This window comes from Trachypithecus francoisi, unplaced genomic scaffold (assembly GCF_009764315.1).
Source record: "Trachypithecus francoisi isolate TF-2019V2 unplaced genomic scaffold, Tfra_2.0 Lachesis_group12, whole genome shotgun sequence".
Lineage (NCBI taxonomy): Eukaryota > Metazoa > Chordata > Mammalia > Primates > Cercopithecidae > Trachypithecus > Trachypithecus francoisi.
The window spans coordinates 31,380,501-31,408,326 of record NW_022681457.1 but is presented as its reverse complement, the minus strand read 5'-3'; the positions used below and the strand labels follow the sequence as shown (position 1 = coordinate 31,408,326).

The 27,826-nt window shown below is 34.4% G+C and overlaps 1 protein-coding gene across 1 annotated transcript in view; it reads right to left on the bottom strand.

The window, feature by feature from the left end:
- Positions 1–27,826, bottom strand: part of LRRC7 (leucine rich repeat containing 7) — a 586,898-nt gene that overhangs the window by 376,427 nt on the left and 182,645 nt on the right. Inside the window, exon 3 of the mRNA XM_033228849.1 lies at positions 10,574–10,776. Within this exon, the coding sequence (XP_033084740.1) occupies positions 10,574–10,776 (203 nt within the window). The remainder of the gene's footprint in view (positions 1–10,573; positions 10,777–27,826) is intronic.

The following is a 27,826-nucleotide window of genomic DNA, read 5'->3' as shown; positions in this document are numbered from 1 at the left end:
ACCTCTCTTGTGGCGCCTTGTAGCACTCTTCCCCTCATTCTTTACACACCCTCCTTTTTCCTGTCCTGTAAATATGCCACACTCCTTACTTTAGAGTGTCCCTTTTGCCTAGAATATTCTTTCTCTGATCTTGCATGATCTTGCCTGGTTGACCCCTCCCTGTCATTCAGAACTCAACACAAAAGATCATTTTTTAGGCATTTACTGCACTTTCCACCTCAAATACCCTGTCAACAATTCCCCTCCTTTATTTTATTTTATTATTTATTTATTTAGAGATGGAGTTTCTCTCTTGTTGCCCAGGCTGGAATGCAGTGGTGTGATTTCAGCTCACTGCAACCTCCACCTCCCGTTCAAGTGATTCTCCTGCCTCAGCCTCCTGAGTAGCTCGCATTACAGGCACCGCCATCATGCCTGGCTAATTTTTTCTATTTTTAATAGAGATGGGGTTTCATCATGTTGGCCAGGCTGGTCTTGAACTCCTGACCTCAGGTGATCTGCCATCCTTGGCCTCCCAAAGTGCCAGGATTGCAGGCGTGAGCCACCGCGCCCAGTCCCCTGCTTTATTTTCATAATGGCGTTTTCCATCACCTAACACTTTTATTTTAAATTGTTTGTTGATTTACATGCTCCTTTTGCAGCAAGGTAGATTTTGTGAGAATAGAAACTTGTTGATCTTCCTCAATAATATATCTCTGGCACTTAGAACAATGCTTGCACATAATTGGTAACCAAGAAATGTTTGCTGAGTGAATGAACAAATCAATTGATATATTTTACCTAAAATCTTGAGATTTTTTGGTATAATTTCTCAAAAGTTGGCAGGAAAAATCAGCAAATTTGTTGTCGAATCAGATTTTAATGAGATTTGATATTTGGGTAAAGGTTAGAAATAAATGATGGCATGTGTAAGCCATCTTACTCATTGTAAACTTGTAGAAGATTGTCAGTTTCTCATTGACTCACATAATTAAGAATTGCTGACACTACACATTTTTAAATAATAAAAGATTTTAAGTAAAACCAAAAATCTGAGTAAGCAAAAATTATTTACTATTTTCCACATTCAAACTACGTTTTTGCTAATCTGTCCTTCATCTCACTCTTCCTTAGGGCTTTAGAGAGTTAATCTTTATTATGTATTTACTGAAATTGAAAAATAATTGCAATTAAAGAACATATATGAAAAAAAGATGCTTTAGGAAAGAGATTAAACAGAGTCAAATTTTGATCATTTATGTATCACATATGCATATATATGAGATACTTTTGTCCTGGATGTAGTTTTATATATTCAGAAAAATGTATACATTTGGCATTGGGGGACAAAATCATGCAACCTTGTTAGTTATAGGTTCTCATATTTCTGGAAACATTAATCAAAGAGTGGATACAAGACTTAGGTCAGGTGAATCTAAGTTTTCTACTGGAGGATAGAATCATGCACAAAATCATTGGTGAGAAAGTGAGGCATTTTAAAAGGTCGTTTTCTAAAACCTTTTTTCAAACCCAGGATCTAAGGAGAGCCCTCCATAGATATATGTGGGGCTACTCATGCCAAGGCTACAGAAAATTCCTTATTTATGAAAGATAAACCCTTAAGGGAATTAGTGTTAACATGAAATTTTAAAATAGGGCAACTTTATTAAACAAGTGGCATTTTTTTGTTCTACATTTGCAATCTCAGGCTGTGTTAAATCTCGAGCAACGCATTTCATATTCTCAATCATGACCATTGTTTAAGCAGCAATTATAGTGATACAAGTATTTTTTTCATTTCAAAAGATTCCTTTTTAAGTAGGAGGAAAAAATAAAATAATCAATGTTCATTCAAGTTTTGATAAAGTACAATCACAACTATGAAATAGCATTTCAAAATTTGTCACCCTAAGATCTTTCTTCCATGGCTCCTTTGATCTCATTAGACCTCTCATAAAATAAATAAGTGTCCTTGTTTTCAAATAATTTTACTTAAAGTTTTAAGAAAAACATGGCCTTGAACTAATACATCTTAAGTTGCAAATATCAGTGAATGAAAAGAAGCATCAATAAAATTGAAAGCATATGATATGTAAAATATTAGAGAATGCTTTATTTCTGCTTATTTTGCTTATCAGTCATCCATTCCCCTTATTCCATTAGAACCTTCATCTTCCTTTTAATGACATCCCTCATTGTACATTGTGGAGGCAGCAGGAATTTGAATCTTGAGCAACTGTCACGGTTACATGGCGGTCTTTGTAAATTGACATCCTCAGAAGATCAGCATTGTGTGGCCCAGACCATCATTGCTGTGTAAATTCTGAGCAGCAGTCTAGAACTTTCTTGGCTCCTGTCCCTTTTCCATGTAAAGTTCTTTAGGCTCCTATTAATTCTAAGAGCCTGGATATATTTCCAGTAAATGTTCATCTTTACCTAAAATGGCCAGTTGGTTTTTCTGGCCTACAATAAAAAAGTAACTGATGCAGCTGTAAATCCATATTAAATAGTAATCTATAGCCACTGGTTAAGCAACTAAAAGAGCTTTCTGTTATTTTAGTGTTAGATTCATCTTTATTTTAAATATGCAAAGCCACTTCATTAAACGACTCTTATTTCTTATTAAAATAAGCCATTTCTCTTAACTCAACAGTTATACATGTTAAATATCCCTTATACTTGGAACCAGAGTGTTTTGGATTTCAATTTTTTTTTTTTTTTTCAGATTTTGGAATACTTGCGTATACGTAATGAGATATCTTGGGGATGGGACCAGAGTCTAAACACAAAATTCATTTGTGCTTCATATACACTTTATACACATAACCTGAATGTAATTTTATACAATATTTTAAAATAACTTTTGTACATGAAACTACGTTTTGACTATGATTTGACGGTGACCTGTCATATGAGATCAGGTGTGAAATTTTCTAATTGTAATATTATGTATGTGCTCAAAAAGTTTCAGATTTTGGAGCATTTCAGATTTCAGATTTTCAGATTAGGGATGCTCAATCTGTAGATTACTTTGCTGTTTTTAAATTACTTTCACATACTTTGTATTATTTGATCATCACCACAATTGTAGGAGATGAGGAAGAACAAACCTAGATGAGCAACTACTGCAAATGAAGATGCTAAGGCTCAAAGGAGTTAAACGATGTCTGAAGTCACATGACTAACTAGTGGCAGAACTTGTGTTAAACTGAGGTCCTCTCTCACCAGATTTGTTTACATTGTACTATAGTACATCTGTGATAATAACTGGTAACTATAGTTACTATGTTCTTTGTCAGAATGCTTCCTTCTATTGTTGGTTATTTTTTTCTATTTAAAAAGAAGCTTATACTAGTTGAATCACAAAATATTGTTTGGAAAGAATTTTACAAAACCTATTCCACCCCACATCCCCAAACATAAAAGCATGTTCCATGACATCTGACCTTTGACTGCTCTTAGACTCAAACAGCACCTTCCTTTATTTGAGCAAACATTATGTGATAGCTCTAATTTATACGGATACAAGTACTCAGAGTTTGAGAGGAAGCAAAAATGCAAAGAGTGTGTTGTATTAGGTCCTGCCTTATGGAGGAATCACATAAATTTTCCCATGTCACCCCAACTCTCAGGATCAGCATCAAAAATGTAAAAACTGCTACATGAGAGTTTTATTTTCTGTGTTTTACACATATGCACTCCAACTTTCCCCTTCCTTCCTCACTTATGGCCACTGTCAAAGCTCTTATTCCTTGTAAAATAATAGACAGCATATCAGAGGGAGATATTTACAGAGATGTTTTATGGCAATGAGAAAGTAGTTAGGCAGTGTCTTAATACTGGTTAACACAATCAAGTTGTATGAGACATCTCTTAGAGACACAATGAGGTTTAAAATTTTGTCCAGGCTGAATAAGTGGTGGTGATAGTGGGTGTCATTTTGTATAAGTTAATGGGGAAATGCTTCTCCAATGATGTTTGAGCAGATATCTGAAGGAAACAAAGGAGCGAGCCATGGTTCAGAGCAAGCCTGGCAGTGGAAAGACCAAGGGTAAAGTCTCCCAGGAGAAAGCCTGCTTGGCATTTATGTGCCCAAACTCCTCGAGCATAATTGTCAGAGCCCATTTGCCATTCATGAACATGGAGCTCTAGCTTGGCATGTCTCAGATGCATTTTTGTTGTTCATTTATTTTCTAAAGAGTTGGGGAGGATTTCTGCTATTTTTGGGTGTGAAAGCATTTACAATTAAATAATCAAAGTCATATATGAGTGTTTTAAAAATGTTTACTTAGCAAACGAAAGAGAATGTCAGTTCCCACAGTTTGCTGGATTTTCCGTCCAGAAGCCTGGGATCAACTGATCTGCGTCATGCTGAGGTAAAAGCAGCATCGAATGAAGATACCATCAATGTGCCTCCAGGAAATGAGTAAGTTTTAAGAATACATAGCTTGGTTTTCCTGCTAATTTGTTTAAAATATCTGTATAACTTTTCTACATCTCACCAATGTTTTATCCGCTCTGAGTGTTTTATGGCACTCTGATAGGAAGCAAGAACTTCACCCTTCAGACACAAAACAGTTCATGTGTGATCTCTATAAGTGAAATGAGCAAGACCTCAAATCTCACATGTCTTAGAGGATTGAAAATATCTAGAATTAGCTTTGAAAGTGCTACACAGTAAATTGCTCTCTTTGTCTCCTGTTCATTAGAGCAAATAGGTTTTATAAGTTACAGAAACCTAGATCAAAATCAGTTGCAATGTTAACATTCCTCTCACCCATGGAGAGATATTTTGGCTTCATGAGCATAATAAAATTTCCCAATTTTGCCTCTGTATGCAAAGTTGTCATGATTGGTGGGGGAAACACAAATAACTTCTAGGCAAGTTCCAGTAGTGAGTTTATACTATCATTTCACTATTTAAGGTTTAATATTTTTTTCTCTGCAATTGTCTTTTTCCTTTCTAAGGAATTATTTTTGTCTGTTGATTTTAACTCACTTCTTGGAAGGATGACTTTTAAATATCTGTCTCCAACTATGACTCCTCTCCTGAGTTTGATTACATTTTATATATTGCTTTTTGGTGTTCTTTCACTTGGATAAACATTTTTATTCGATAAAGCAATATCTAAAACCAAGCGAACAACTGCAATCTGTGCAGAAGAAACTAACTATGATGGTTAGGAGTCTAGATAGCATGTCTTTGAAAAATAGTCAAGAGAAGTTGGAAACTTGTCTTAGAACCATTAAGCAAAGTACATGAATTTTTAAAAATATTTGAAGGATCAAGGCAGTGACGATGGATGCATAGTTTCTTGTTGAGTGAAGGCATACCTTAACAATCTTTGTATCACCCTGAACTCCTAGCCAAGTGTTGAATGGATAGATAGATGGATGGAAATAGGGAAACATCATTAGCGTATTACAGAGTTTTCTAAAAATTAGAACTTTCCAGTAATATAATGGTCTATCCTTTAAATTATTGATTTTTTTCCATTACTAAAAATGTTCATGAAGAGCTTGGGTGGCCATTGCAAGAGAAACAATAAGCATATGATTCTGCATTGGGTGGAAAGTTGAACGACTTGTTAGGATGGACTCGTGAAGCGCAGTGGTCCCTGCCAGCACTAATGGACAGAAAGCAAAATTTCTGTTCAGTTATCCACTGAGATTCTGATCTGTTTCTACTGCAGCATAACCTCTCCTTTCCTAATACATAGTCTTTGGTAATAATTTTGGATAGGACTCAAACATGCCATGTGGCCTAAGGAAAGTCAATTAAATTTTCCTTTTGGATTTACTTATTAGTAAAAATTGAGGACTAAATTAAATAATCTCCAGGGTTGCTTCTAATAAAAATAGTGTAATATTGTTATTGTGTGAGTCAATAAAATTATCTCGGGAAGTAGTGGTATTATCATAGATGTGTTGATGTAATTGTGTAGGGTCAGAACCCTATCACGTTTTATGGACCAGAGAATGTTTTCCTAGAAGATGTCTTTGAAGATTTCAGATAAAGTCATGCCACAATATTTTTTGTCGACTAGTCAACACCTAGAACTATCCTGAGATGTTACGTAATCTTACTTTTGTTTGATTTAGGGAACTTAACATGGAAATCTTATTTCAGCTGTGATAGAATAATAAATATCAATTATTGAATATTTTTCTATTCCGGGTATGCCAATGACATCATCTTGCCTAGTTATCTATCTATCTATCTATCTATCTACCTACCTACCTACCTACCTATCTATCTATCTACCTATCTATCTATCCACCTACCCACCCACAGGAGACAGTGTCGTTACTTCCCCAGTTTTACTAATGAAGAAACAGGTTTCCAGGAAAAATACTTTTCTAACCAAATACCAATGCTAGGATATAATTCCAGATTTGTCTGGGTCAAGAGCTCTGGTTCTTGATCTCTAAAATATTTTTGGAGTGGGTTGTAAACTTTTAAGCCAAGAAAATGTTGAAAGTATGGTGCTTAAAATTTAGTCCCATTTCTTTTACATGTGGTTACATTGATTTTGTCTACCAAATTCACCCTCCAGGTCTTTCAATTTAGTCATATGTTGGCTTTTCCAAAATTAATTATAATCTCTTTTTTAAAGTTCTTCAATTTCAAGAAGTTTTTTTTGGCAGTTTTTCTCTTTATTGCTTTTTTCAAATTTGCCATCCCACTCTACTTCATGTATAATATGCACCTGTTATGGTCTATTACTCTGTCTATAATTTTAAGTTCCTAATTCAAAATAACAAGCAAAACAGTACTAAATTATAAGCTGCGTGGGTTTCTATCACTGTGTGAAAGGCATTTCATTTTGTATTTTTACCTTTCATTACAGAAAATTAAGACACACAGATTGAACTATTCCTAATCAAAATACTTCCTGTTCTTTCATATCTATTCTTGTATCTTTTCTGACACATTCTTGATATATCTTCCCTAATGCCTTTTACCTTGACTTTTTGTTCTCTACCCATTGTGTTATATAACATCTTATAGTAGAGATTCATGACCAATTATAATATTCTCTGTGTACAATATCAGAAAGCAAAGAATAAATACATATATAAAAGGTAATTCTTACTATGATGTAATATCAGGAATAAAAATGGCTATCTTATTACTCAACAAATCTGAATAACAACTCAAAGAAAGCCATAAAATAAAATGGCAGACAAAAATAATTTATTTAATCTAACTTTAAAGATTTAAATCCTTAAAGAGCTCAATGCTCTGCCTATAGGTCATTAAGAACTTTATTTATTTTTTTTATTTTGAGCCATTTCTCCTCCTGAAATAATTATTTTATAGCAGTTTCTTTATAGTGCACGTTAAGGTTATCTCTGCAACAGCTGTTTCACCCTTTCCACCCCTTCCCCTTGTACTGCTACCAGCAGCCACAGCTCTACAGAGGTGACCCATTATTATTTAGCCCAATTACAGTAATCCCAGTTTTCTTATAGTAGCTTATTCTGTGCTCAAGTAGCAAAGGAATTACATCAGCAGGAAATGTGTGACACAATTAATGCCAATGAGATCTGTAGACAAATTAGTTGAAGAATTTTAGGGGAGACAATTTTTGTCCTTTTCAGAAAGAGTTTTAAGGAGTCAGATATTTCTGTTTTTGGATGCTGTGGAGGTGAACTCTAGAACTCCTACAGCCGTTCTGCTACCATGAGAAAAGTCAGCCTCAGAATAAATTTATTCCTGCCAAGGTGAATAGGAACACACCAGTTCTGATTACTGTCCTGAGATGGGCCTTCCACTTACGAGAGCCAATCAAACCTATTTCTTTGTGAAGTCAGTTTGCATTGGGTTTTCTGTTACTTGAAATACATATAATGAACTCTGATACATTATTCCTTTCATTTTTGTATTTCTTATTTTTTTCCAATGACGCACAAATACATCTGTATTGATTTCCTCAATATCAGATCATTTAGATCATATTTTAATATATCAGATACTTTAAGGGAAACTAGCTTACAAGGCTGTTTTATGAAAGTAAAAAAAAATTCAACCTTGAAACTCACAGAAACTTAAAAGATTGTGTAAAACTTCTTTGAAATATATAAGGCAGGTCAATGATAAGGATAATAAATTCTCCTTAACTATAATACACTGGTAAAATGTATTAACTCTTTGGTGTACTTATATTTATTATTTTTAATTATCGTTAGTCAATTATTTTAACTAACCAAACAGACAAAATATCTTAAAACTTCTCTTCCAAGCCTACTTAGGATCCTAGTGAGTTCCTTGATGTATAAGACTTTTCAGTGGAATTATCTTATCAATGTGTTAATTCAAACAATACTACGTGACTTTCAAGAACTTTCATAACCGGAGTCCTCCCCAACTCTCCCTACATATTGCCCGCAACTACATCCATGCACCTGCAGCTCCAGACTCTTCACAACTCTGCTCCCTTTAACTCTTGATGCATTTTAAATTTTGCATCTGTGCTTTTTGGTCAAGTTCTTCCCTTACTTCTCCAAAAATGGGGCTCGTCTCTATACATAAGCTCTACAATGGTACTTGGCTCTTTGGCTCTGGTTGTACATCACTGAGCACTAGCTTCTAATGCTTCAGTTTTTCTCTGTAATTAGGTTGTCAGATCTGGAAGGGCAGAGATTGAGATTTATTTCTCTTGTAACCCCCCTAAAGCTTCAAGTACTGTGTAGTAGAACAGATATCAAATAAATACTTGCTTGATAAATTAATCATGTTTTTACTACTTATCTTACACAATTTGTTGCATAGAAATGGAAAAAGATTTAAATGACCAGATTGGCCTAGAGTTGCTAGATTTAGCAAATAAAAGTACAGGATGACAAGCTAAATTTGAATATCATGTAAATACACACACACACACACACACACACATATATGTTAGTGTAAATGTATCCCATGCAAAATTTGGGACATAATTTTACAAAAATGTTGTCTGTTTCTGAATTTAAAAGTAAAATATAACTGGGTGTCCTCTATTTTTTTCTGGCAATCCTAGATTAGCCTTACCTAGAAACCCCCCAACCCCCATGCCTATTTTCCTAAATTAGAGTGGGTTACCACATTTCTGACTTATTCAATCTTATATACTTTTGCTAATCAAGTCCTATGGCATATGAAGTTTTCTGCATTGTCCTATCAATCAGAGACAACATAGACTTAGTATCTAGTATGTGAAATTCATCATGACTGCCCATGTACCGGGAAACAGAGATGAATACAGTGCCATCTTTGCCCTCAAGTAGTTCCTCATCTGGTAGAACAGACAGTCCATTTCAGTACAGGCTTTACTTCATGTGCAATCCTAGTGTGAATACATGTAGTCAATGATATTTTTATAGGCCTGACCTACCCCTAAAAAATATACTATACCTGTTTATAGTGTCATCTAAGGAAATATCCCAGACAGACGACACCATACACAGGTTGTCAAAAATGAAGTATATTGGTTTTGAAGTACATGTCAAATAGATCTTAACTTTGAAGTATTATGTAAACAGCATAATTTTTAATTCTACACTTGATCTTAGCCAAAAGGCCAATAAGAGACAATTTATAATTCTAAGTAAAAATAATTGTTCATAATTTATTTTGATCAGCATATTGAAATATCAGATTCTGATAATTAATTTCAAGTTTTTATTGTGGAAGATTCTTTTCTTGATTACTGGATATTTAATATACATTTTTACTTTTTATCATAAGCAACAGAAATTGAGTGCATGACGTTTGTTTCCCTTCTCAGCCATATAAACCCTTCATAGGCAAATACCATGCTCACTACTTAATCTGGGTTACTTACTTAGGTGACTATTAGGAACCCTGGATTTAGATTTTGAACCTCTCTGCTGTGTGGCCTTGGTCTGCTTTAGCTAATCTCTTATCATCCAGTCTTTTTTGCGATAAGGAATAAGGTCACAGGAGACCTGGTTTTCTTTGCATGGTCCAATGCCATAATGGCAGTGTGTGTGCGCAGGTGTGCACGTGTGTGTGTGTGTGTGTATGTGCACAAAGTTTGATAGTTTCAAATTCCTAGTAAACTTTTTACTATTTATATGCCACATACATCCAGTGCTACTTGTAATAATCAAATATTTTAGATACAGGTACAAAAACATGTTTTTCATAATAGTATTAATGTGTGTAAAAGCATTTCTTAGACTTAGAGCATACAATTCAAGGTTGTAATACAATGTCACCTTAATATACAACATACCAATTTTCAGTTCTGGAGTAGTGTCATATTATTCCTTTGTTTCTAAACATAAACTATCGATCTCAACCCTCTACTCTATATTTTTACAGAGGCCATTTTAAATGAAGATAATGAGGCATAATCCATCAAATGGTGATTTCTATAGATTTCAATTTGTTATTAACAGAGGCCTGTGAAATCATAAATGGAGTAATATTAAAAGGTGATGAGAATATTGGGCGAAGTTATATCAATTTCAATGGCTTGTCAGTTACCTAGATAGGAGCCCATAGTTAACATTATCATCATAATAAAGTCTTTGAAACTTATGAAATACTCATTTACACTGTATATTTTAGGTTGTCAAAAGTTACCTTGGGTAGTTCTTCAATTTGATTGGCATCTAGGTAAAGCTCCTCTAATGTTCGTTCGAAGTTAAAGACCTCCTTTGGCACCTGCTGAAGACTGCAGTGGGAGTAATCTAAAACTGAGATGATTTCTTCTTCACCTCGGAAACATCGGCACGGCACCAGACGGCCGATGATTTTCCGTTTGGTGGTCATCTCCAGGCACTGCACTAGAGAAACGCAGAAACAAAACAAAACAGCTTATCCACTGCCCTTGGAAGGCATTCTTGTAATATTTAAAGCTTAGAAATTTAATTTTGGTATATGGTCTAGAATACTTTAAAGTAGGACACACATGCGCATTTTATCATTAAATCCTTAAACAGTCTTGCGAGGTATGAAATAGGTTTTATTCTCATCTAGCAAATTTGAAAATGGCTCAAAAAGTATAAGAGATTTCCCATCATCACACAGTTTTGGAATGGCAGAATCGAATTAGAATACAATCCTGTCTCAGTTCAATGCTACTATCATGCTTACCTCCTCACTTGAAACATGGAACTATATATATATTCTATTTTTACACAAATTACAGTGTAGAACAGAAACTTCCAGAATTTGTTGGAAAAAACATTTCTCCCATTTCTGTAAAAATATTCATGTTTCAGTCCAAAAGTTTTTGAGGTACTCTTTTTAGCCCACAAATTTCATCAGTGAATGGATATTTACTGCATAACAGCTGTTTTAGGCACTGCTCTGGTGGAGATAGTGATGCATTGAACAGAGACCCTGTTTTCATGGCGTTTTTATTCTGTTGAAACTACAGATTATAATTGGATTGGTTATTCACTTTGAAATGGGGATCTATCTTTATGAACCTTATAATATGGAATAAAACAACTTGTAATTATGATAGAAATTACTGTGACACTGCTGACACATCTTTCTCCTATTCCTCTAGGTTAAACTGACCAAATGCCGTGAAATTTTGCAAAGACTTGTATCACGGCACCTTCAGCATTTTATTCAATCTACTGTTTTTCATGTGATTTTTCTCCTAGACAGTAAGGCCTCTTCAGGGCAGTGATTATTTTGTTCATCTTGTATTTATCTTGGTACTTGATATATAGTATGTATTCAACAATAATTGTAGAATAAACAAATGAAAGCGTGAATGAATAAATGAATATATTTGGTACTCTCCTCCTAATCGCCATCAGCTACTGATAATTGCTTGAAAAACTTATTTTAACGAAAAGGTCACTATCTCCGTGAATGTCTTCCCAGGAAAGATGAGTAACATCTTCCTCTGAGTTCCCAGACCACTAATCATATTGTTTTCCGAATTATTTGTGCTGTTTCCCCATGTATCAGACAAGTCCTCTGAGGAGATCTTGTTTCACTTATCCTTAAAATTACTGTACACAGTAGTTTGCCAGCTACAGAATTAAAACTTAATAAACATGAATTTGAAACTCGTATTTAACTTGCTAATGTATTTTTACTTAGTAACACAAATTTATTGCTTACACAGAAATTAGTCACATTTATAAAAACAATGTAGCATTTTGTTTTTAAAATTGCTCATGTTAAGTCAAATTTGGAAACAATCATTATCTAGCAAATTAATGCAGGAAGAGAAAACCAAATACTGCATGTTCTCACTTATAAGTGGAAGCTAAACACTGCAAACATGGCCACTAAGAAGGGAACAATAGACACTGGGGCCTACTTGAGGGTGGAGGGTGGAAGGAGGGTGAGGATTCAAAAAACTACCTGTTGGGTACTATGCTCATTATCTGGGTGATGAAATAATCTGTATATCAAAATCCCGCGACATACAATTTACCCATGTAACCAAAGTTGCACATGTGCCCCATGAACCTAAATAAAAGGTAGAAGAAAAAAATATTTGGAGGCAATCAAGTAAAATATGCTTTAAGAGGTGTTAGATGTTCAGACTAAAATGATCCTTTTTCATTCTTCAACTTCTGAAATTAATAAAAGGATGTTCTAGGGACAGGTTCATGAATAAATACTTATATATGATTGTTTGCACATGGTAATCTGTAGAAGGCTGAATAAAAACATTTAAAAAGACGACCTTTCTTTTCCATTACTTTCTATCTTTTAAACTCCTGTTCTTTTCATTTCTGGGAACCAGAATTGCAAGATTTTGTAACTATTGCTTTACATAACCTTACTTGAAATTCTTGATTGCAGGATTGATGCTTTTCATGTCATTACCTGGCATCTAGCACATAGTAGGCACCCAGTAAATGCACCCTCATAAGTATCTAACATATTATATATAATAGGTACTTAGTAAATGTTTGTTGTGATTATTGTGGTTGTAAAGGGAAGTGGTGATAGCATAGACTATGGTATTGGCAGCAAGGATAAAGAGAAGTGATGGATTGGGAAGATATTTAAGAAGCTGAATCTAAAAGTTGATGACAGATTAAATGAGAGGTGGAAGAGAGGCTGTGAGAGAGGGGAGGGTCTTGAAAGATTTCCAGGTTTTTTATTTGGGTAACTAGTAGTCACTTTAACCCACCCACAATGATGTGGTAGAGCTGACCCAAGGCACACACCCATTTGCTTCTGTATCCACAGAGGAGTAATAAATCAATTGTTCATGCTTCTTGTTGCCCAATGTCTCTCACTCACCGTGGCTATTTCTTGATGTCTGTGTTGCTGTCATTGCACATCTTAAATTATGAATCAAGAGGAAAAACAGAATATCCAGGGCTGAACCTAAACCATTTGGCAAGTTCCACTGTCTACAGGCTGAACTACTTCCCTGACCCAGCTTCTCCTCTCTCCTCTGCTGCATGTGAATTCTTCAATTGTGTCTATACTGTGATAAACATCTTTGCTGAGGCTCAGTCTCTCTTCACTGAATGCTCTTCACTCCCATCCTCATAGACCCAATTAAAACTTGGTTCTCCCCTAAGGTCATTAGTTACCTTATAGCCTTTAAAAGTAGAGCAAGCTGATTTTCTCACATCACATGCTGATTAGCCAATTTCTGGGTTGGAAGGTGGGATTACTGTACCCCTTGCACTCTAAAAACTATGGCTCTTCTCTCATCTTGTAAAATCTCTTTTCATTTGATGGTCTCATGCTCTATTAATTAGACAGTATTAAGTAGAAAGTATTAATATCTTTCTACCTGTCCTCATACCTTTCGTTTACCAATCTCTTGTACATTCCCATTCTTTCATTGATGACTCTGGTATCTAGTTTATTGACTTTCAATCACAATTCCTTCTATTCCTGATTTATGCCACCTACACGTAATAACTTTCAACTTTGTAGAGGTTTTTTCCCCCTGAATTTCTAAACAATCTGATTGTAGTGCTACTCCTTGACTCCCCTTAACCCCCACTCTGTAGTAACCTTTTAGGAATAAAATATCTTTTTGATTTAGTCTGGAGTGGTTGCTTTTCCAGCTGTCATCCTAGAATTTCTCTTCACTATCATCCTGTGAATTTTTCATTTCTTTCCTGTGTTATATTTCCAATTTTCTTGATCCCATGTCATTTTCTTTCTTGATTTATTCATTTGGTTTTGGGGAACGTAATGTCTGTTCACTTGCTGAAAAAGGATTTATGGTAGGTATATTTTTTGAGGACCTGCATGTCAGAAGTACCTTTACTTTATAAATAAAAAAGTTTTTATTTATCATATTTTCTAGTTTCAATTCTTATTCAAAATCCTATTTCACACCCACATTCTTCTCCACCAGAAAATTTTAGAATTCTGTTTTTCCTCACTCTTGAAAATTCATGACAAAGTGCTTTGATGTGTTTTTAAAATCTATCTATTATACAAGGTACTTGATGAGTCCTTTCACTCTAGAAGCAGTTATCCTGCATTCTGTTAAATTTTATTATTATTTAATTGATAAGTTCTTCATTTCTTTTTAAAAAATCATTTTTCTGTGATTTCTATTAACTGGATGGAGAACCTATCTCTTGGACTTATCCTATAATTCAAGTATTTTTTCTTTTGAAATTTCCATGATTTTTTCTTTTTTGTCTATTTTCTGTGAGATTTTCACAACTTTATCTCCTAAATCCAGGTCCTGACTTACCCTTTATCGAACAGCATATTTTTACTTACAAGAGTTGTATGTTGTTTCCCGAATGATCTTTTTTCATAGTATCCTATTTGTGTCTCAAGGTGCCATATCATTTTTGTTTTCTCAGAAGATATTAACTACAGACTTTCTTTTTTCCCTTGCTTCCTGTGTTATTTGAGTTCTACTTTCTGCTTGTTTCTTTTGATCTTTATCTTTCATGGTAAAGGTTGTCCACAAATATCTGTTGATTCCTGACTGTCCGCCTATACTGAAGCATGAAACCCTCAAAAACTAATTGGAAGTTTTGCAGGCTTGATAGGTTTTACTGCAGGGTAATCTGGCAGCAAGCCAAAAGATATTCCAGAAAAATATTCTGGAGAAGAATATTCTGGTCTTCTGCCCGGAGTGTAGCCATGTTACTATGTGTATAGAGACTTTCAGTCAGTTTTCCTATTTTCAATACTAAGTCTCTTCAATTTCTTGCCTGGTACCCAGTATTTCCAAGATTCTAAGAAGGTCTGTGGTATATAACCTATTTTCATATCCCTTTGTGGGTACTTTATTATAATGTTGCCAGTAATGTGCTTTGTAATTTGTACTATATATATACACATATACACACACATACACACACACATACATATATATGCAATGTAGATATACATTGCATTTATATAAATATATATGACATCCTCTTTCTTGTATTCTAAAAATTTCTGAAGTTCCTTATCTGCTGATGTCTCCTTTTATATTTTCTCTATCCTTGCTATATACATACATATATATATACACACACACACACTTTTGCACATACATAATATATATATATTTGCAAGGATAGAGAATATATATATGTGTGTGTGTGTATATATATTCCTTTTAGTTTAGTGGAGTCTTCATTATAAGAATAGATACATTAGGAAAGTGAGAGATTAATTTCAATGTTAGTGGAGTCTTTGTTATAAGAATAGATATATTAGGAAAGCAAGAGGTTAATTTCAATGTTTAAAGGAAGTTTTGATCTTAGTTCCTTTTATCCTTTTAATTCTTCCTTAGTTGACATATTAGCAAGTAGTTTTGGGCACAGAACTAAATCTTCCTTTTAAAAACCCTCTTCCTTTGGCTCCCCTGACATCAACTCTTCTGACACTTATCCTTCCACTTTCGTTCTTCCCATTCAGTTTTTCCAGGTGTCACTTTCTCTACCCAGACACTGAGAGATACCATGTTAGAATTTGTCCTCTAGCCTGTTACCCTTCTAATTGTACCCTCTTTTTCTTACAATATCATTCAGCTTTCCCAACTGTCACTTCATTTATCATAAGTTAAATGGTAAGTGGATGACTGCACATTTTTTTAAATGTTTAATGCAGAGTTACTTTCCTTGTCATTTCTACTTTATGTTTCATGGGCATCTAACAATTTACAAAGATGCACATTTCTCAGAAGTTGTATGTCACACACACATAATTGGCATGGTGCTCTTGAGAGGTCTGTAGCACATTACCATTGTCAGGAGCTTGGACTCTGGAGCACACTGCCTGGCTCTGTGACCCAGAGCACCTTATTTTACCTCTATCAGTTTCCTCATCTGTAAAATACTAGAATACATACAAAACACTGAAAACTATATCTTCAAGTTGTAAGCATTTATTTAGTGTTAGCAATTACTGTTCTACCCAAGCCTCCTCCTCCAGTATTACCAATCTCAGCAAACAGCAGTACCACTGACCTTGTTTCTCAAGACAGAAACCTTGGCATCAGTTTTGATTCCTCCAATTCTCTCACTTTCCACATTTAACAGTCACCATATCCTAAACATTAAATACCCTAAACGTTTCCTGAACCAGCCTGTTTTTCTTCATGTCAACTGCCTATTGACCTAGTTGAAACCATTATCATCTCTTGCATCTATTCCTGTGTTTCTTTTTCTATTGTTCTCACTCCACAGTGTAGATAGATGACCTTTTGAAAACACAAATATGACTGTCACTCTTTTGCTGCAAATACTTCAATGACTCCTCTCTGTCCTCAAGACAAAGTTCAAAATTTTTCCTATGACCTACCAAGTATGATATGGTCTCATTGTCTAACTCTTGCCTTCCAGATTCACACCCAGCCCCGCTGCACAACCTGGCCAGGTACCACTCTTCTTATTGCTTTCTGTGCTCTTTACACTTATGGCTTCCTTTGTATTTTTAAGAGTACATGACCTCTCCTATACTAGAGCCTTCAGATCTATGGCTGCCTCTGCATAAGGCACAAAGGTACATTTCCCTTGCTTTAAAAAATTTAAATTAAAAAGGGAGAATGGCTTCTTTCTGTTCAGCAAGGTAGGTTATGATTCTTGGGACTATATTACCATATGCTGTAATTCACTTTGATCATATTTTAATTACTCACTCAATATCAATCTTTACTAAAAAGATTAAAAGTTTTATGAGGATAAAGAGCATGCCTAGATTGTTTAAAAATATGTATTTCTGGTAACTTGCCAAGTCTATGATTTAAAGTAGATATATTAAAATATTACCTGTATAAGCAAATGAATATGGGTGTAAAAGATGACTAATTACTTTTATTTGTGCAATACTTGCAAAAATTCAAACCAATTTACAATCTATCACCTTGTTGTTTTCATGAGAAATAGATCATATATTATTTTCCACATTTTGATGATAAACTAATTTAGGTTTAGTGAGTCTGTGATGTGCATAGGGTCACACATAGAATAATTAGTAGACCTAGGCTTGGATCTCACTATCTTTGCCCTAAAGCCAATGATTTTCCTGTTAGAAGACTCTGCATTACCTTGATAGCAATATTTATAGATCAGCATATAAGAATTTACAGACATGAATTTACCAGAGGTAGTGCTAACACACACACACACACACACACACACACGACAATGATTTATGTAAAGAATACTTTATAGGTACAAAACAGAATGAGGAAGTAGCAGGAAAGGAAACAATTTGCTTATCCAGATCTTTTAACGTCAAAAGGATGAGCACACCATATGGTAGAATGGAGAAAGTGTTTCAGAAACTGAGTTGAGCATAATACACAAGAACTCACAAATATGTTACATCTATAATATATGGAATTACATATCTGCATTTTCCTGAAACATGCCACTGTCTAGTATACATTAGAGACACATTGCTTTATACCCAGTATTTGGACTTGAGTCAGTAACAATCCGGTTTCCTCTGTTACCACATGTCTGCACACAGCCAAAAGAGGAATTCTTAGATTCTCAGTTTTTCAAAGGCATTAAAAAAGGCAAGAAGAAAACAGGTATTCATCTCTTTCTGTTAAGGCCTTTCTAGTAAATTTCTTAAAATCAAAGATAAGGACATCCTTTTCTGGTTTATCCACAATGCTGCATGGATTCCCTTCTCTCTTGAATGATATTGTTTTCAATTTAAATTGAATATCTAATGGGGATTTTTCTTTTTCTACAACTGCAGTGTGCAGTCAATAGCTTCCTTTTCAATACTCTCCCACAGAGTCAAATGCATTTGAACAGCAGTGCTTGCTAGCATGGCCTAACCTAGGTGAATAACAGAGAGACTCATCTTGCTACCTTCTTCAAATCCTTCCCTATTGACAATTTAAACCAACGATAATTTCAACCACTTGAGAAGTATGCCTGTAGCAGGTAGAAATAACAACAATATATGTATTAAGAACATTCAACTTTCAATACTTATGCATTCTTTAGAATTTTAGATCAATGCTCATTTATGTTATCCTTGCCTAATATTCCGTACCTGGAAAGAGAAAGAGACAAAGGAAAGTTCAATCTTTCCAAGATTTCTTGTGACAAATATCCTGGCTGTCCTCATTAGTTGGCACAGTCTTGCATTTTTCAAATGACAAATGTATCTGATTTATTCACTGAGAAACCTTTTTCCTCATTAAGTGTGCCACAGGGATATGGAAATCTGCCAGCCTCGCTCCATGTCCTACTTCAAGAACATCTTTAAAATCATTACCTACCCTCAAGTACATCTCTGAAACCCCTTTATCAAGAGAATATACATGGTGATTCTGGTACTCCAAAATGGGGCATCTGAGGCTTATTTGATATTTTGACTCTTGAAATGATCACATTTGGAAACTACTCAGATTTCATGGGTTTGTTTTCATCTTATCACAATATCTGAAAGTCTATAATCCTTGTACATGGTTTGATTTGCTATCAATACAGGGAAACCAGTTTTTCTTCACCAAGATCAATGGACTGTTCTTGGGACAAATCTCCTTATGGTCTTTAATGCTGATGTATCATATCAGCAATTAAAACATGAAATCAAGAAGAAAAGCATAGTGACTGTTATCAAGGAGCTTATTACATATTTCTACATTCTACTTAAGGCAAGTTAGTTCCTTTAAGAAGAGCCATGCTTCTGTTCTTTCTCTACATGGTCTTCCCAGGAATTTTCATCGCCTGACTTCAAAGAGCTTCTTTCTATGAATGATTCTTACTATAGACCATCATCCCTGATTTTGCCTCTAACTGCTTAATGAGATGCCAAATTTAAATAAAACTCCACTTGTCAAAAGCAAAACTTGGACATATTTACTAAGCTCCTACTCCTCCTTACTAGACATTGTGCTTTCCTTCATAATTTCTTGTTTTGATTAGTTATACTTTAATTATCTTAATTCTGTACTTTGCAGTCCTCTTTTGCTTTTCCTTCTTTCCTTTTTTCCTTCTATATTAAATATTTTGTCTTTCTTTTCCTTTCTTTACCATTCTGTCAATCTAATTCAGACCCTTGCCATCTTCTAGTAGTAATGCCAATGAAAATACTGTACAAAAGTACACTATTTCTAGACATTAAATAAATGCTTATTAATTGTCTACTATATGTTAGGTACTGGTTTATATGTTGAATAATACCAGTGAGTTAAAAAGCTATGGTGCCTGCTTTATTGAATTTATTAGATAGTAAGAGAGAGGAACATCAAATAAAAAGTTATTTAAATAAATCCATAATTGCATATTATAATTGCTATAAAAGCAAATATTAGAGTTTTATCCTTTTTACATATTGACACATACACTTAAGATATTAATTAATCTCTTAAAATGCACATCCATTCCCCAGTTTAAAAGCTTCACTGAGTCTACATTTTCAACAATAGTGTTTCTCAGACCATGCTCCTGGGTTACATCTTCCTCTTAGACATAAGCTGAGAGGAGATCATAATCCCATATGCATTAGCATATTAAGGACTCATGGAAATTGCTATGGTTTGACTGTGTCTCCTTCAAAATTAATGCTAAAACTTAATCCCCATGTGGTGATATCAAGAGGTGGGGCCTTCTGAGAAGGGAGTAAGTCATGAAGACCCTGCCCTCATGAATGGATTAATGCCTTACAAAAGGGCTAAAGGAAACCATTTTAGGCTCTGTTGCTCTTCTGTTCCTTTGCCATGTGAAGACACAGCAACAGTTCCATCCAGTGGATGCAGCAATAAGACATCATCTTGGAAGGGGAGACTGGGCCCTCAGCAGACTATGAACTTGCTGGCACCTTGATCTTGGACTCCTAATCTCCAGAACTGTGAGAAATACATTTCCACTGCTTATTACTCAGTATTGTGTTATAGCAGCACAAATGTACTAAGGCAGAGGTCTTGTGATATATTTAAAAACTGCATTTATCTTTGTTCAAACCAGTGTTTTCGACACCTTTTTAATTAAAAATTTAATGATGCATGTGGTTGTACATATTTATGGGGTACATGCTATATTGTAACACAAGTGTACAATGTGTAACAATCAGATTAGAGTAATTGGGATATGTATAACCTCAAACGTTTATCAATTCTTTGTGTGAGTAACATTCTGAATCTTCTAAATATTTTGAAATATACAATACATTCTTGCTAAATAAGAGTTTCCCTGCTGTGCTACTGAACACTAGAACTTGCTCCTTTGCTCTAACTGTATTTTTTTACCCATTAACCAACCTTTCCTCATTAGTATTCTGAATTACCCATTTTATGAAAGGCTGCTCTACAAGATTCTTTAGCTTGACATTCAAGTTCTCTTTAACCTAACTTTTCAGTTATTATTTATTATTATTATTATTTTTTGAGACAAAGTCTTGCTCTGTCACCAGGCTGGAGTGCGGTGGTATGATCTCAGCTCACCTCCCAGGTTCAAGCTCAACCTCTACCTCCCAAGTTCAACTGACTCCCCTGCCTCAACCTCCCTAGTAGGTGGGACTACAGGCACATGCCACCACACCCGGCTAATTTTTGTATTTTAATAGAGAAGGGGTTTCACTGTGTTGGCCAAGATGGTCTCAATCTCCTGACTTCGTGATCCGCCTGCCTCGGCCTCCCAAAGTGCTGGGATTACAGGCATGAACTTTTCAGTTTTTGTACCTTCTACTTCCATGAAGACACTTTCCCTATTCTATGCTCTAGCTTACACTACTCCCAAAACTGAATATCTTTCATCCATTTTCTTCATCTATGTCAACCCTACCAATCTATGGTAAAACTGATATTTTAAAAAATAATGTTGAATGATTTTTGTTTGTAATTATAATTTGTAAATCTTAAAACATCACAGTAGATGATGTTACAGAAACTTGTGAATTGGAACTTTTTGGTTGATAGAATATTCTGTTTCACTCTTTAATTTATTTAGGTCATTATCTTCTAGTCATAGTGTGCATTGTTAAACAAAATCCACAGAATTTGAGTTTGGAGCACTTATTGAAGCTTAAATTTGTCTTCTTTTTAAAATCTTCTGTTCCATACTTGTACATAACACTGCTTTCCTGGTCTGTCTTCTACTCTTCACCATTATTATAGTCATTGTAACACTAAAGAACATCAACTTGTGGATTATAGGATCAAGCTAGAAGCAATTCCTTGAGAGAAGGTTTGTACTAAGTAGTGGCATGTACAAACTCACTCAAAATCTGTCCTCATCATATCACCTGGATGAAAAACTACACCACAGTACTTTTGTTTTTCTCTTTCTACACATTCTCTCTTGAAATTTTTGTCTACTAACTTATTCAAATATCCAAATACACATGTAAGGACAGTTGAAAGAAAATTACACATCAGGTTAAAATTAGCCAAAGTTCAGAGACAAGTTCTAAGTCAGTCATAAACCATTCCACCTATGTTTCTTGAAGAGTTTGGCTTCCAGGCAAGTTGTAAACCTGACCCAAGAGCCACATGAAGAAACACATTTCTAAACATTAGGATACTCTCAAAGATCTCACTTTCATAAGGTCATAACCTAAAGTGATTAGTTTCTGGAATAATATCTGAAAGCCTGACCCAGAATGAAAGAATAAAAAGACACAGAATAAAAGAGTGGAGCAGAAGTAGTCAGATAGAGGCTATTTTATTCACAGACTCTCAAGTTTGGAAGGACCCTCAGTCTAATCACTTACCTGATTCTTGAATATATTACTCAGATGATGTTCTTACACCTTAAGATCTCCTGAGAAATTTTCATACTGTAGTACAAGATTTATGTTCTTAATGATGAGTCAGTTATCAAGACAAAGATCAATGATTTGGCATGATCTAAGCAGCCAGAGGTGTGTATAATATTTCTCAATGTGTTTTAATCAAATACTTTATTTAATAAAACTTTGGGTATACTGATGGTCAAAATTTATTTTGTTAAAATTTCCACTTTATGTGAAACATTTTACTCGATACTCTCTTCTAGAGATTTGAGTAGGAGCTTTAGTAAGCACTAGTAGGAAATCATTTTCTATGTAGTTGTCTCATCCCAGAGACTCCTTGCCTTTTGTGATAAGACACAATGTTAATTTGGTGCCCTTCACAACACCTGATAAGAGACCCATCTTTTCTGTCTGATATAAACAATGTAGAGAAAGCATTTTAAAATGATATTTCATGTTGTTTTATACTCATTCTTCAATCATAATTATAGATAACTTTTGATGTCTTCTAAGTTTATTAGTATTTTAATTAATACTGATGATGGTTGTACTTGTGACTTCGGGATACTCAGAACAAATGCTACAATTTTGAGACTCAACTAAATAACCAGGGTTTTGTTGTGATAATCTTTTAATAAACTAAGTTGCTTTGGGTATAAATTTAGGCAGTTACTTTAAAATTAGAAAGATTTTTAAGAGATTCATGAAATATACAAGCCTGCTTAATGTCACCCTCAGGCTGAAAGAAGAGTTAAAATAAAAGAATTAATTTAAGAATCCTTCTGCAAGGAAGTTAAAGGCATGTGTGAATGCATTCACAGATTTAACAATTGTTAAATGAAAGGTTCATGAATGCTTGAAATGGAAGAATCAGAAACTCATTTAAAAACGGAATGATTTTGTTACCATTTTGAATTTTTTTACTGTTAGTCTATGATATGGGATCAAAGTACAATTTCAAAAAACAGTTTACAATATCCTGAATCTTTAAATACTTATCCTGATTCATGTTGTAATAAGTGCCATAAATGAAATTTATTCATTTCTTCCTGAAATCAAGTGTAATTGTTACTGAATTAAATTATTTAGAAGATGATGAAAGGCAACAGGAGTTGAATGAATTAAGAGAATAGAATGAAAAAAGCATGCTCAGATAATGGGGTCCTGTCGGTGGACAGAATTTAATCAAAAGAAACCACAGTGCTACCAGCGTAATTGTTTCTAAAATTCCACTCTGAATATGTATACAATTCTTCACGGGCTCTCTGCTACCTTCACTATCAATCACATACTGCTGAGCTGGACTTACAAGCCTCTGGCATGACATCGTTCTCCTCTGGGACACACCCATACAGGCACCTTACGTCCCATGCCTTTGCACATTCGTATTTTCCTATTTCTTCTCCTGAACTGTCTGCCTGCTCATCTTTCCTGAATTACTTTCCTTATCATTTTGAACTAAACTCAAGGATTAACTTCATAGAAAAATTTCCCTCCAATCCCTGTTATAGGTTGAGTGGTGTTCCTCCCAACATTCATTTGTTGAGTCCTTACCCTCAGTACCTCAGAGTGTGACCTTATTTGAAAAGGGGTTGTTGCAGATATAGTTAAGATGAAGTCGTACTGGAGTATGCTCCAATGTGATTGATGTCCTTCTAAAAAGAAGGTCTTGTGAAAAGACAGAGGTCCACAGAAGGAAGGTGATGGGAATAGGCACAAGGAGAAGATGGCTATCTATAAGCCGAGGAAAGAGTCCCAGAACCATACTTTTCTCACAGCCCTCAAAAGGAGCCAACAGTGATTCACCTTGATTTGGGGCTTCTAGGCTCCAGAACTGTGAGATAATGAATTTCTGTTGTTTAAGCTATCCAGTTTGTGATATTTGTTATGGCAGCTCTAGAAAATTAATGTGACACCTGTCTTCAGCTTCTTCTCTGACATCTATAGAGCCTGGGGCCCAACTCTGGCATAGACTTATTGCCATTGTTTTCTTGTCAGTCTCTAGAGGTAGCATGAGCTGTTTATTAGACCACAGACTGTTTTTTATTTGTACTCCTAATAGGTGGCAGACATTGCATGGCAAACATACAATACATTCTCGATAAAATTCTGTTTTGTACAGATAAATGAATACATAAATAAAGCAAATGTATAAATTTTGTTTGGAATTAGATTCACCAATCTGTTGGAGAGGATTTAAAACTATATTTTCAGATACAGGTAAAAAAATGTTCAACAAGATTACAAAATTAGATACTCTAAAAAACATGTATGATTCCACAGAGGGAACAAAACCAATAAGGTGGCCACTCATTTTCAGAAATAAACATCCAGAAGAGGAAATAACTCCCAGTGTTTCTGAGCCATGCACACAGTCATTATAATAACCTACTGGGGCCTAAAAACTTGACCCAAAGGATCAAGTAAAGGTTTCAAAAATGGCTTGAAAAATTGATATGATGGACATCCTATGAAAATGAATGGGTATATCTCATTCAGAGGAAGCAGAATGAGATATAGTGGAAAAGAGAGAGCACTTTATGTTAATATGGATATCCTAAATTCATCATGGATGTAAATTGAAGAGCTTTTGAGAGAGGATAAAAATAGAAGTTATATTACCCTAGAAAATATGCTATTAGCCACTAGATCATGTGAAATAAATTTGGGTGATACTTTACTAATACATATTAGCACACTGGCACAGAGACAAAAATAAGAGTATTTGACACTTGGAAATAAGTAAATATATTAGATAATGTATAGTAGTTATTTAACCTTCTTAGGTTAAGCATTTAATTTATATTTTATTGAGAGAACTATTTAGATATTTTGGACACATAATTCTACTCAATCAAAATTCTGTTATTTAAATTACTATTTATTTTCTTCAGAATATAACAATTATATATGTTTATTAAGAATTTTAAAATTATAGAAAAGTATAACAAAATAAAATTCACAATATTACAATAATCTGGAAATAAAGCACTATTAATGCAGTAGAGTATTTCCTGTCCTTCATTTAAGGTTGCACTACTAATAAATACATACACAAACACACACACACACACACCAACACACAAATATATTATTAAGAATTAATACATTGTTTTGTGTCATGCTTTTTAATTTAGCATTATACTGTGAATATTTTTCAATATCATTAAATATTCCTTGAAACATATTTTTTGAAGGCTGAAATGTTCTGTTGTGATATGTCTACTAATTTATTTGACCAATCTTTTTCCTGTACTAGGAAATCATATTATTATTTTTCTAAATTATAATTAATACCTTAACAAACAACCTAAAATATAAACTTGTGTACATTTACTAGGTTGAAAGGATTTGAACACTTTTCCTGATTAAGCATTGCAAAATTGCTCAATTATTTTTATCAATGGATACTCCCCAGAATATTATATATGAATGTCAATTTTCTTGCACCAGTGCCAACAGATGTTAGGTTTATTTTCAATCTTTGTCAGTTTAGTGAAGGAAAGTGTAATTTAAAGTGTTTTAAGTCTATATCTTTATTTGTTATGCCTTTGATTTATGCTTATAATATTAGTTTGTGGATTTAACTCAAGGGACTACAAATAGGAAACTAATTTTTCACCATTCACTGCCTTTAAACATCATTTCTGAGAATTCCCTTCTCATCTCTTGAACAGGATCATCTGCCAATGCCATAGCTTTGCAATTTTAGTTATAGGAATGGTCTCATTTTGATAATTAGGCTAATTCTCAAGTACAGTTCCAGCACAGTGTATAAATTATCCAGATATTTTTGGAAGTTTACTGCTGTCCATAGTTTTTGAGCAGGTGGGTCCATTATAAGAGAACCATGTACATGATTAAATAAAGGGTACATCTTTACATGTTGAAGACTAATGGAATTTACAGCATTTTACTATATTATCTTTTATTTGTGTGTTTTCAGGGAAGTGTATTTATAATAGTATGATAAATGGGAAAAATATTTATTTTTGTTTTCCATTAGTGACAATGGGAAACAAAATCTCTTCAAATGGAAGTAGCACTTTTGTTGAGTGGGCTTGAAATTTTGCACTAAGTCTTAGATCAAGAATATTTATATTTTTACTGACATAGAATGCCACAGAGCAAATAATTCCTTAGCAATTGAAATTCAATGCTTCACATTCTTTCTTGAACCCATTTAGAACTCAATCCACCTCTGGCAATTATAGTGAGATTAACATATGAATGCATTCAGGACAAATCCTTTTTTTATTTCACATTTTCCAGATATATGGAGAACAAAACAAGGTACAGAAATGAACACTGATGGAGACAAAATGTGCCTGATTTCTCATTAAGTAGTGACAACTATTTTCCTAGACTGTCTCTGAACCAAGAGCCAAATCTAACCCGAAGCAGAAAAGTAACATAATTTCATCATTCACCTGCACCACCTACTCAGTGTTTAAGGATAGTAGAAAAGCAATCATTAAATGAGTTTATATATATTGTTTATATATATATATGAGTTTATATATATTGTTTATATATATGAGTTTATATAAATTGTTTATATATGTGAGTTTATATATATTGTACTTGTGTGTGTATATACGTGTGTATTGCAGTTGAGAGCATATGGTAATGAAGCAGGGGAAAAGATGGGCACTTGGAAGTAAGTAAATATATTAGATAATGTATAGTAGTTATTTAATCTTCTTAGGTTAAGCATTTTATTTATATTTTAAAAACATATTTTTCCCAACCATAGTAAAGGAAACATATTTAGTATAATAAATATTTTTTTCTGCTTGCCTCTGAGTTATCATGAGTATTGATGGGCTGTTTGGTAAAAATTACAATAGACAGAACTGGGTAGAGGACAGTAAGTAGTTATAGGGAATCTTAGCATTTTAAAGAAATTTTCCACTTTTAAAAAGAAGTATAATGAATACACACAATCATACAATCTCAGTATCAGAGTATCAGACAAAAGGTTTTTTTTCTTGTTACAAGTTTATATTTCAAGTAAGTCTCATAAAACTGTTTTCCTCAGTAAGTTTTTCCCTCTGTACAGACTCTTAGCAACTGTTGTTTTCACTGTCCTTTAAACTTCTAACAATGTTGGCCGGGCGCGGTGGCTCAAGCCTGTAATCCCAGCACTTTGGGAGGCCGAGGTGGGCGGATCACGAGGTCAGGAGATCGAGACCATCCTGGCTAACACAGTGAAACCCCATCTCTACTAAAAAATACAAAAAACTAGCCGGGCGAGGTGGCGGGCGCCTGTAGTCCCAGCTACTCGGGAGGCTGAGGCAGGAGAATGGTGTAAACCCGGGAGGCGGAGCTTGCAGTGAGCTGAGATCCGGCCACTGTGCCCCAGCCTGGGTGACAGAGTGAGACTCTGTCTCAAAAACAAACAAACAAACAAACAAAAAAACGTATAACAGTGTTTAACATATGTTGTCATTATTTTTTTCCCCAAAACTGACCTTAAGGTACTTCTACCTTCCAGCTAATGAATCAATTTTCCATCTCCTACACTTAACCTTTGGAAGCATCATCCACTCTATATTTTCTATCATTTCCCACTTTCAATGTCACAAATAAGTCTGATTTTTAAATGTGGCTCCTCCTTTTTTTAACAATGCTGGAATGTTGGACGTTGTCTTCTTCTCTTGCTTTGACATGTTAAATTGCTTTCTACTTGGTTTCCTCATGGCCTACCCTATATATATGGTCAACTTC